Source organism: Amorphotheca resinae, assembly GCF_003019875.1.
Source record: "Amorphotheca resinae ATCC 22711 unplaced genomic scaffold M430scaffold_8, whole genome shotgun sequence".
NCBI classification, from domain to species: domain Eukaryota; kingdom Fungi; phylum Ascomycota; class Leotiomycetes; order Helotiales; family Amorphothecaceae; genus Amorphotheca; species Amorphotheca resinae.
The window spans coordinates 1,234,087-1,245,146 of NW_020194478.1; the positions used below are offsets into that span (position 1 = coordinate 1,234,087).

Consider the following 11,060-nt stretch of genomic DNA (forward strand, 5'->3'; position numbering starts at 1 on the left):
CCCCAAAAAAAACAAAAACATAAAACACGAAAAAAAAACATACAACAGTAGGTATTCGCTGATCGTCACCGACTCAACTACTAATCTACCGATCTGAGGCTTAAGAATTGCCAGAGCGGACGGGATGGCCTGTTATCCTCAGTCTATGGTCGTATGTACAAGTTTTTGCTCTATCTAATAAGATATGTGATATCCACCTCGGCACAGAAGAAAAAGGGGTTATTGGTGGATTTTGGGGGGGGAGAGAGGAGAGGGGTGCAGGAGGAGTAAAAATGGAGGTAAGAAAAGGAAAATACATAACATAACACAACAGTAAGGTAAGTATGCTGATGCCTACTATGAATCTTCCTGGGCTTAAGATATCGGCGTCTTTGGATTCGCGTCGAGGGTGGAGGCTGGTCTGGAACCCGTCGTTACTAGGCTGGGAAGAAAGGAATGACTTGGGCAGCTTGGAAAAGGAAGACTGGGTTACTTTGCTTGGCTTGGTATGGATTCATGAAGGAGGAATTTTTCCTAGAGAATCTTAACTAGTTTCATAAGCTCAATTCAGCCCAGTATACCTGAGGGCGCCGAGTCTATAAATTCCATCTCCAAACCCGCAACCAAAACGCCACTCCGCCGGATTCCAGTGCTCACGAGTGCATCCCGTCATATCCTATGGGCTTTCCTATCTCAGGATTCTAGCCTCGGTGACTACTAAAATGTCACTACAATGATGTTCAACTCCGCAATGGAGCTTTCGTGATTTTCCCTTTCCGCTCGCTCACTGCGAGCGGTTGGGATATTGAAAACATCTCAACCAAAACATAGCCGGCGCTGCTTTGGATCAACCGCTATTACAGATTTGTCCTTTCCCCGCTCAGTTTTCACTCTCTTTGGGGCCGGCGTATGGTCTCGTGCTGGAATTTTTGTGGCTGTTTCTTGAACAGCATCTCTGATCGTCTGTCGCGAAAGGCAGAGATCTATGTGCTCGTTAAATTTCTTCTCGTTGGGTGTTTGCGGTCTCAGACAGATTGGACAGTCCCACCATTCCTCTGGTGTTGCTTCTTTCTTCGGATTTGGCACTATCTCTTTACCGTGCTGCCTCTGTTTATCAACCTCCTGACTGAGCTTTTCCAGTTCTTGGAACTCGTCCTCACGCTCTTGGCGTTCAGCATCCTCAAATAGGCGTTCAGCAGGCCATGTCTCCCATTGTCCATCTTCGAGGGCATCTGATTTTCTCTTCCCATTATCTGGTTGATCATCGCTAGCCTCACCTGTGTCGGTAGAAGTTCTCGTTTTGAATCCAAAGAAGGACATGGTATCTGGTTTTTTCATACTAACGAGATGGGTACACCTAAGACCCAGGAGCCGTAGTTTTAAACCTGGAAATTCCTGCTCTAACTTTGCGAGCATAGGCAACGAGTACTTATACAAGTCCTCAGCCAGATATATGGCCTTCGGAGGAACCACTTGCCTAGTAATGACTTCGAAAGTATGTAATTTGACTTTTAGACACAGCGTTCGACCTTTGAACTGTGTCCGCTGCATATCCTTCTCCAATTCTTCGGCTGTCGACCGTAGCTTGTTGCGTATTGCCGTGGGGTCCTGCATTTCACCAAATGTGCTCTCCGTTCCAACACTCTTCCGCTCGTACTCCTCTGCGGGTTGGATCTTTGTTCGTCCCAAACCGAGGTAGCATTGAATAAGGAAGACGAATGCCTTCTCACCAAAGAGCCTTGAAAGATAATGCCGGTATTCATAAATGTCTCCGCAAGTCTTGACACCTATTGAGCCAAGCTCCCTCTCAAAGACTCGCCCAACCCCGTTAACTTTTCGAACAGGGAGATCTCGCATGAATGTCATAATGCTATTCCTATCACTAGGAAGTCGAAATTGTCCGTTCGGCTTATTTTTATTGGAACAGATTTTCGCCAATTTGGCATTTGCAGCAATGCCAGCAGATATCGTGATCTTGGTCTTCTCGTGAACTTCTCGTCTCAGCTGTTCAACTGCTTCTTCTGGACCGACGTCATTATTCAAGCAATATTCGGTGATATTGAGGTATGCTTCGTCTATGCTCGCACTTTCAAATCGCGGGTCGTAATCGACAAGAATCTCGCGGACCTCTTGTGCTTTTGCTTTATACTTGTCGAAATTCATTGGGATTTGGATAAGTTGCGGACAGAGCTTCTTGGCCACAAATGAGGCCATCCCGCTCCTACAGCCGAATTTCCTTGCTTGGTAATTGCATGTTGTGAGAACACCCTTTCCAACCGCAAAAGGAACCTCCTTCAACTCAGGCCGATCGAGTTCTTCCACGGCAGCGTAGAAGGCATCGCAATCGACATGCACTATCGTTTGGGATAAGTCGCGGGACAACTCGAGCTCTGCAATATATTCATCTGCCTTCCTCCGATCATGACTCAGGTCTAGCTTTTCGAGCTGGCTCTTCTTCGCGAGTATTCGTTCGATCTTCTGCGTAAGTTGTTTGTCTCGAGCCTCCTCATTGTTGAAGTACTTGGATCCTTTGGAGGCATTATAGATGATTTCGGAGACCTAAGACCTTATGAGTTTCTATACTCTCACACTGATTAATGTTGACTCACCTTCTGCTGGTCAACATTATCCTGACCTGACTTTGTCAATGATGGGCCCAAGAGAGAGTATTTGAGTGTATCGTGCTCATTGGGGAGTTTTTCTTCCGGTGGAGATTCTGCCGTCATCTCGCACTCGTCGAAGAGCAACTACTGTACTCTGTTTCCCGTGCATGCGCCCTCGATAACCTGGCCATCTGCGCGAGTTCTTATCGTAGTGGCGGCATTGGTTTCGTGAGCCTGGATGATCGACTCGCGATTTGTAGTACGACACGGTGTCACGTGGTCTATACAGGGGTCTCGGCAATTTTTGTCAAAAAGTTCAAGTCGCGAAAGACGAGTGTCCTTGGGTAGCCCATCGATCAACTGAGCCAACAATCATGAGGGTACATAGACTTGCCAGAGCTGCCGCGTTGGCCGAGGCTCCGCTTGGCTCTCTGCGAGGGTGCGCATCGAAACCAAGGTTTCTGTGCTTGAATGCATCGAGTCGCGGATTGGTTGGCGGAGCTGGACGGGGCTTGGGGACACAGAGATACTTTTCGCAATCGAGGATTGCAAGAGCAAGCGTTGCAGAATCTGTGTAAGTTGGTTATTCTCTATCTCCCCTGGATTTTTCTTGTTTGAACTTGTACTCCGGAAGCAGAAAATAGTACAGGACCAAGCATTGAAGCGCCTAGAACTTGGGTACTTGGGACAATTCACGCCTTTTGAGCAGAATCTGACGTGTACAGATTGAAACAAGCGGCTGCAGATCCATCCGCCCTGACCCAGGAGACAATTATAGACAACTTGGACGAGGTGGAAAGGGGAAGACTGGCGAGGCTGAGAAATATTGGTATAGCAGTATGTTAACAGAGGCGCGGATGTGAGCAAAGACTGACTCGGATTTTACAGGCACATATCGACAGTGGTAAGACGACAGCCACGGAACGAGTACTCTTCTATACTGGTCGAATCAATGCCATCCACGAAGTCCGAGGAAAAGATGCAGTCGGCGCAAAAATGGATTCCATGGAGTTGGAAAGAGAGAAAGGAATTACAATTCAATCAGCAGCTACATTTTGCGACTGGGTGAAAGTCGAGAATGGAAAGGAGGAGAAATATCACCTCAACTTGATTGATACGCCGGGCCACATCGACTTCACAATCGAGGTAGAGCGAGCTTTACGAGTCCTGGATGGAGCAGTCATGATTCTGTGCGCCGTGAGCGGTGTCCAAAGTCAGACTATTACAGTTGACAGACAAATGCGAAGATATAACGTACCTCGGATCAGTTTCGTGAACAAAATGGACCGAATGGGAGCGAATCCGTTCAAGGCTGTGGAACAGATCAACCAAAAGCTGCGATTGACCGCCGCCGCTGTGCAGGTACCTATCGGATCAGAAGACAACTTCCAGGGCGTCGTAGATCTGATAAGAATGAAAGCAATCTACAATGAGGGACCCAAGGGGGAGATCATCAGGGAAACTGACGAAATTCCGGCAGATGTCAAGAAGCTGGCGGAGGAGAAGAGGGCAGTCTTAATCGAGACATTGGCTGATGTCGATGACGAGATTGCAGAAATCTTCCTGGACGAGAGGACACCTACCCCTGAACAGATTAAGGCGGCTATTCGACGAGCAACCATTGCTTTGAAATTCACGCCGGTCTTGATGGGAAGTGCATTGGCTGACAAGTCCGTCCAGCCAATGTTGGATGCTGTCTGCGATTACCTCCCAAACCCTTCAGAGGTTGAGAACTTGGCTCTCGATAAGCGAAGAGACGAAGCTCCAGTCAAACTGGTCTCTTATAACTCACTACCATTTGTGGGTTTGGCTTTCAAGCTTGAGGAGAGTAATTACGGGCAGTTGACCTACATCCGAGTCTACCAGGGAACATTGAAGAAGGGTATGAATGTCTTCAACGCAAGAACAGACAAGAGAGTTAAGGTTCCTCGAATCGTGCGAATGCACTCCAATGAGATGGAAGAAGTACCAGAAATTGGTGCTGGAGAGATCTGCGCTGTGTTCGGCGTTGACTGCGCATCTGGTGATACTTTCACTGATGGAGGACTGCCATATTCGATGTCCTCCATGTTCGTTCCTGATCCCGTCATTTCATTGTCTATTAAGCCCAAATCCACGAAGGACACAGCCAACTTCAGCAAAGCCATGAATCGCTTCCAGCGCGAAGATCCTACTTTCAGAGTTCATGTCGATGCGGAAAGTCAAGAAACCATCATCTCAGGAATGGGTGAATTGCATCTCGATATCTATGTTGAGCGTATGCGTCGAGAATACAAAGTCGAGGTTGAGACGGGTCAACCACAGGTCGCCTACCGAGAGACCATCACCCAACATGTCAAATTCGATCATACCCTCAAGAAGCAGACTGGAGGTGCTGGTGATTATGCTAGGGTTGTAGGGTACATGGAACCGATCGAGCCTGGACCGAACGGTTATGGTCCATCCAAATTCGAGGAACAAGTTACTGGTGGTTCAATCTCGGAGAAATTCCTGTTTGCTTGCGAGAAAGGTTTCCTCGCTTCTTGTGAAAAGGGTCCGCTTATTGGGCACCCTGTTTTGGGAACCACTATGATCATCAACGATGGTGCTACCCATATGACCGATTCCTCGGAAATGGCTTTCAAGAATGCAACCCAACAGGCTTTCCGCAAAGCTTTCAAGGAAGCAAAACCTCAGGTCCTGGAGCCTATGATGAAGACAACTATCACGGCACCAAATGAGTTCCAAGGAAACATCGTGGGGCTTTTGAATAAGAGAAATGCGATTATCAGCGACACTGAAATCGGCCCGGAGGATTTCACCTTGACTGCTGACTGCAGTTTGAATGCAATGTTTGGCTTTAGCTCCCAATTGAGAGCTGCAACCCAGGGTAAGGGGGAGTTTGGTATGGAGTTCAGTCATTATAGCCCGGCGCCAGGGCAGCTACAGTAAGTGGTCGCTTTTCTCCTCTTTGTCTTCCCTCGATGCTGACCAAATTTACAGGAAAGAGCTCGTCGCGAAACACGAGAAGGCCCAAGCGGATAGACATAAGAAGTAGATGGATACCATTGCTGTCTGTATGGTGCGTTGCGTTAATACTATCACACGCGTGGCAAGTTCCATAGCCTACGGAGTCATGTACTTGTCATTTACTGCATAAAACTAGGTATGGGAGAGCAAACATATGGGAGGACCATGTAACATAGGTAGACTGTATTATATGATAATGAGAAGAAATCTCGACTTTGTACGATATAACGTATAACTTGACGAGATCCTTCCCCAGGGCACACTATCGGCATACAAAGGGTCGTTTTATGTCGATATTTATTCTTGTCAGGAGAATTCCAGCCCCCCCTCCAAAAGTTGTAGGTAAGATCCCAAATATTATGGTTTGATGACAATTGACAAGAAGATTCTTTGAACCAATGTACCTCGTTAAACCCTTGATCTGTCCAATTATCAAGTGGAATCTGGTTAATTGGTTATTTAGGTTCTTGGAAGAAACAAGTTTCCACGATTGAAGGAGATAAATGAAGAAAGGAGAATTTTATATCCAGTCCCACATACAAAATGAAAACGCGACAACCTGACCATAGCTATTCGTTACAAGTTACATTATTCCATCCTGTGTCCTTTTCCAATCCACCTTGCGCCATAAAATTGAGATCAAGCACCTCCTTCACGCTTAGCATATTCATCCTCCATCTTCTCCTCGTACGTCTCAACCGGAGAAGTCGGATCTTCATGCAGGACTCCCTGCTTAATCAAATCTTCCGGCTTGGGCCGATGGGAGATCTTCTCATTCAAGCTGTCTGCACGCATACGCATCTCCAGCTCCTTCTGGTGGCCTTGGATTGCTGGAGCAGCCGTGGAATCTGGAAGGATGTGGCCTGTGGAATCGAGCAATTAATAACCAAACCGAAGTTCATAGACGAATTGAAGAGCATACGTTCAACGAGGTCCTCGCGATGAGGTCGTCTCTCCAAACCTTTCTTCAGACTGTCAGTTGCTCGTTGGCGCTCCAAATCATGAGCGACTGATTGCAGAGCTCTAGTTATCCGGTAGTTAGTCAGGTAGGCTCCCACCCGGTAAGGCGTCCTATGGACACTCACGGGGCAGCATTGATGTCGAGAAGGATGTGTCGATCCTTGAGTTCCTGTGGATTGGGCCGAGTCTGTAGGTGCTTCTCAAGGGAGTTCTGGCGGACGTGGTTTGGCCTGATGGGTGAAATGGGAGTTGAATCGATGAGGGTCTGTTCGACTTGGGCCGCCATGTTTACTGAGGGTAGAATGGTTGAAAGCTTATGCGTGTAGTTATTGATCAAGAATATGTGGATATGTGGAGTACTCCAAGAAAAAGATGGGACAGTTCCAATTGTCCTCTTGTGTAGGTGGATTGAAAAGATTCTGGTTGTTGAATCAAATTCTTGGTTGACCCATGAATGATGACCCCGCAGTTGAAGAGCTCTCCATAGCAACGAGAGACAACGCCACCCGGTAATGACGACTATCTTATCTTATCTCCACGTGATACCGCGTGCCATCTCGTGCCGCGCACGTCTTTCCAACAACTGCTACATCGTCTCTTCCGGTTTCATCACGACGACGCCCATCCACATGGCTTTATAATCTTCAGCCTTGAACACGTCCTTGAAGCCATACAGATGTGGGTTCTTGAGACGGAAGGGGACGCCTTGAAGGGTAAGGAGTGCCCAAATTCCCCCGAGTTTGGTAACGCGCTGATTTTTTGTACCTAGGTAAGAAGCTGTGGCTTCGCCCTGGAAAGAAGTTCCTCTTCGGTAGAACTCAAACAGAGGGTACGATCGATGTCCATATATATGTCCACAGCTGACGATCATAGCCGGACGATTCGCTATTAATGACAAGACGATCTCTAGACGACATCTGACAGTGGAGGTGGGAGTAGTTGGGCCCGATGATTGTGTGAGAAGCCCCGAAGACAAAAGCGTTATTTAATACTCATATCAGTTTAAGGCCAACCCCAAAACCCGCTCACAAGTGACGTTAGTGGACCTGGACACTAAAATAGGAACAGTGGTGAACGGAGATCAGATCAGAGGCCAGACTCGTGTGTTAGAGAGGGACAGAAATTCTGTCACTCTTGGAAAACACAAACACCCTTTTATGTACATATACCCAATCAGATGCATATTTCGGCTGCTGATGCTTCCTAGATTCACCTGGGTCCCAATCACATTGACCTTTTCCTTCAGCCTCAAAGAAGCAAAAGCGGATCCGTATACAGCACTTTACAAGCGTCTCGGCCCCCTGGACATTAAAGTCCTTGTCGAATACCAACGGGGGTTGACAACTCATCTTGTCGCTAAGAAACGGAATACCCCAAAAGGGTTGCAAGCGTTGATTGATGGCAAGTACATTGTGCATAATGATAGCTTCATCAATGCCATTGTTGCTGCAACTACTCCGGTCCCTTCATCGGAAGAGGATGGAATAGCGAAATCCCCCCTGGAGGAGGATTGGGTTCAGAACTTTCCTGACCCACTCCGATATCTCCCTCCACGCGGAGAAGAACCGACGGAAAGGGACGAGACTGCATATGCTCCAAATCCGGACCGACAGAATGTCTTTGACGGATACTCATTTATATTTTATGAGAAGCGACAATTCGACATTCTTTTTGCCCCCATCACCGAAGGATGTGGTAAGGCATATTTCCGAGAGGTAATTCCTGACGAGACCGAGGTCGATGACTTCGTGAGGTACGTCAAACAGGTTGCTGGTGAGAAAGGCCTTGGGGAATTTGAGGATGGTAGTGAAGGAAAAGGAGTGGTTGTCGTCAGGTTCAATCCAGTGAAGGGGCCGGGCTCAGAATGGTTTTCCGATTTCAACAGACAGGTTGCCCTCAAATTGGACCACCGCCTTATCGAGCAGAACGAGTTTCTAGATGCTATACTCGGCAATGATGCTAGTGTGCTGCGAAGACCTCTTGAGCTGGAACCATCCGAGACTATGCCACCGCCCCCATCCCATGGTAGGTATCTTTGTTCGCACCTAAGTATAGATACTGACCGTGTTTAGCTATTGCTACGACATCTCAAACACCCCAGATCTCACAACCTGCTCCAACTCCAACGCCCGCACAAGAAGCTCCACCAGAACCTGCAAGGAGAGGCAGATCTCGACGAACTGTGACTACCCGATTCAAAGGATTCGACGACGACGATGAAAATAAATTTAGCGCCCCCGTAAATCTCAATTCTATCCCCGAGTATACAACTGTGGATCAACCCCCTGCTGAAGAGTCTCAATCACAGGGTTTATTTGTATCTCAGGATCCAGAAATGGTGATTGATCAAGAGGAACCTCAACCCGAAGCAACACAAACCAGATCTGGTCGAAAGCGGATAACCCCTCCAATGGATTATGAGGAGGAGGACGAAGACATTATGGAACAGCTAGCACCAGCGGCAGCGGCACTGAAGAAACGTCGTCTGGCCGATGATGCTGAGCGACATCGAAGAGGCGAATCTACGCCTCCAGCTCAGGTAATAGAGGAGAAACCAATACCAAAACCAGAACCCCCAAAAATTAAGAAGGAGGTTGATATCCTCGAGGTCGCCCGCCGGCAACGGGAAAAGGCCGAGGAACTAGCAAAGGCCGAACGGGAAGCCTTGGAAAAAGCAATGGATGGAATGGACATCGAGGCAATCCGAAATCTGGCCATAGTCGAAGAAATGGAAGTCACACGACCACCCCCTCCAGTACGTGCAGCTCATGCGGATGAGAGTGATCGTTGGGATGATAGGTGGAATGGGCGGAAGAACTTCAAGAAATTCCGTCGTCGTGGGGAGGAGGGCGGAAGTGTAAGGAGTTTTCATCGCGTCATTGTTCCTCTCGAGGAGGTCAAGAAGAAGGATTTCGGTATTGGAGATGACTACTGGCTCGAAGGTGACGCTGAACGTAAGAAAAAGAAGGGGAAGAGCCGAGAGACGCCAGACACTTCCCAATCCCAGTCGCAAGCAAGAGCAAAAGATCGAGCCACTACAAGAGCAACGGAGATCTTGGCAAGTGAAGCAGAGGAAGAAATGGCCCAAGAAGTAGAAGCACACGAGCTATCTTCTGATCTGGAGGTTCTTGAGCAACCACCAAAGTCAGTGACTTCCGCTGTGTCACAACGATCACAGACGTTGGTAGATAAGACGAGTACTCCTCAGAGCGTATCAACTGGAACCAAGAGGCCTGCTCCAACGAACTTGACGAAACCGGCGCCTGCGAAGAAAGCCAGGCAAACCGCACTTACACGAAAGGAGGAGAGCGATGATAGTGACGATGAGTTAAAGTTCAGATTTCGGAAGAGGAGATGAGAAATTGCAGAGGCTGCAATAGGGGGTATCGTATCTACTGTCCGTCTATATACCAAAGTAGCTCTAGCCGATTTTCTATCTCGAGTACTGTGTCTCCTCTTTTTCCTCTATCACGCTTGTGGTATGTTGTAGACAAACTCCATTCGCCGGCCATGCTTCGCGCATTACAGCACAAGTCAGATATCAATCCATCTCTTCCAAGGGCGAATTCCCCGGTTTTATATCACTCTCATCAACAGCAATTCCGATAAGACAGCCCTCTAGCATCCCCTCCCAATTGACCCACGGATGAACTTCTCCAAATAGCTTGGTACCATCTCTCCCAGCCGCCTTCATCAATTCCGGCTCGCCGCCCGGATGGTAGGGCAAATACGGTGTTATATTGTAAACCTTCCCACCCAGCACTGTCCAGGCATCTTTGCCCTTCCTCCCCGTATACTGGCGCAACAAAGAAGGCGGGACTTTCAGATATGGAGTAGAAGCTGGCAAACCCCGCAGATTCGCATTAGGGGAAGATGTGAGACGCGCCCAGTCTAAAGGCGAATGTCCTGGCGTGAGCAAGACCTTCTTGCGCGGCTTCGCAGGGATGGAACTATGCGAGGGTGGTAATGCCAGGGACGACGAAGAGGTACTCGCGGATGGTGGAGAGCGGTTGGGAAGAGGGGAGCGCCGTGGTGGGGGCATAAAGCTGGACGATGGCTGAAGTGCAGGGATCTGGTTTAGCCGTGGAGGACCGCGGACGCCTCCCGAGGCGCGCTGGGCGGAGTTGAGAGCGGGAAAGGAGGGCGCGGGAGGGGAATCATCGAGAGTGAAGCTGGGAACTGGGGGCGCGTTGACGGAGGAGGCTCGAGGGGTCGTTGGTGGGGAGGGGGGTGTGGATATCGGCCGCTTGATGGACGGCGGCGGCGGAGGGGGCGGCATTGCTCTGCGATCCAGTTCTTCCTTGGTGATGGGGTTCTCGTCCTTCGGAATGGGAGGGAGAGGCTCCTCTTCCGGGGTCTCTGCCACTTCGCTGGTCTTGTCATCATCATCGGTGAGGCTGGCCGGCGCACTGTTGCCCTTGCCGCCAACCGTGTGGAGCGAGGGGTACCGAAGCCATTCTGGCAGAAAGGACCAGGAGGAGAGCGGATGCTTGTAGCAGAGAAAGGAGA

The 11,060-nt window shown here is 48.9% G+C and overlaps 5 protein-coding genes across 5 annotated transcripts; 2 read left to right on the forward strand and 3 right to left on the reverse strand.

Moving 5' to 3' along the window:
* Nucleotides 1-463: 463 nt before the first annotated feature.
* M430DRAFT_142641 (hypothetical protein) lies at nt 464-2,799 on the reverse strand. Its single transcript, XM_024862773.1, has 2 exons — nt 2,589-2,799; nt 464-2,538 (listed from the first exon to the last, which is right to left on the reverse strand). The coding sequence occupies exons 1-2, from the start codon at nt 2,703-2,705 to the stop codon at nt 796-798; spliced, it is 1,860 nt and encodes a 619-aa protein (XP_024719763.1). The 5' UTR covers nt 2,706-2,799; the 3' UTR covers nt 464-795.
* Nucleotides 2,800-2,956: 157 nt separating this feature from the next.
* Nucleotides 2,957-5,619, forward strand: M430DRAFT_104878 (hypothetical protein; the record flags this gene model as incomplete). The annotated part of the gene is made up of 4 exons (XM_024860963.1): nt 2,957-3,156; nt 3,308-3,419; nt 3,471-5,509; nt 5,565-5,619. The coding sequence occupies 4 exons, from the start codon at nt 2,957-2,959 to the stop codon at nt 5,617-5,619; spliced, it is 2,406 nt and encodes an 801-aa protein (XP_024719764.1).
* Nucleotides 5,620-6,191: 572 nt separating this feature from the next.
* Nucleotides 6,192-7,008, reverse strand: M430DRAFT_35908 (hypothetical protein). The gene is made up of 3 exons (XM_024866838.1): nt 6,677-7,008; nt 6,514-6,614; nt 6,192-6,454 (listed from the first exon to the last, which is right to left on the reverse strand). Exons 1-3 carry the CDS (start codon nt 6,835-6,837, stop codon nt 6,231-6,233), a joined length of 486 nt encoding a protein of 161 aa, XP_024719765.1. The 5' UTR covers nt 6,838-7,008; the 3' UTR covers nt 6,192-6,230.
* A 153-nt stretch (nt 7,009-7,161) lies between these two features.
* M430DRAFT_123931 (hypothetical protein) lies at nt 7,162-10,204 on the forward strand. Its single transcript, XM_024861895.1, has 6 exons — nt 7,162-7,264; nt 7,321-7,380; nt 7,425-7,507; nt 7,559-7,710; nt 7,759-8,576; nt 8,624-10,204. The coding sequence occupies exons 1-6, from the start codon at nt 7,228-7,230 to the stop codon at nt 9,907-9,909; spliced, it is 2,436 nt and encodes an 811-aa protein (XP_024719766.1). The 5' UTR covers nt 7,162-7,227; the 3' UTR covers nt 9,910-10,204.
* Nucleotides 10,144-10,482, reverse strand: M430DRAFT_81658 (hypothetical protein; the record flags this gene model as incomplete). Its single annotated transcript, XM_024869600.1, has 1 exon — nt 10,144-10,482. A coding segment is annotated over one exon (339 nt), but the record flags the coding sequence as incomplete, so codon positions are not given.
* Nucleotides 10,483-11,060: the final 578 nt, after the last annotated feature.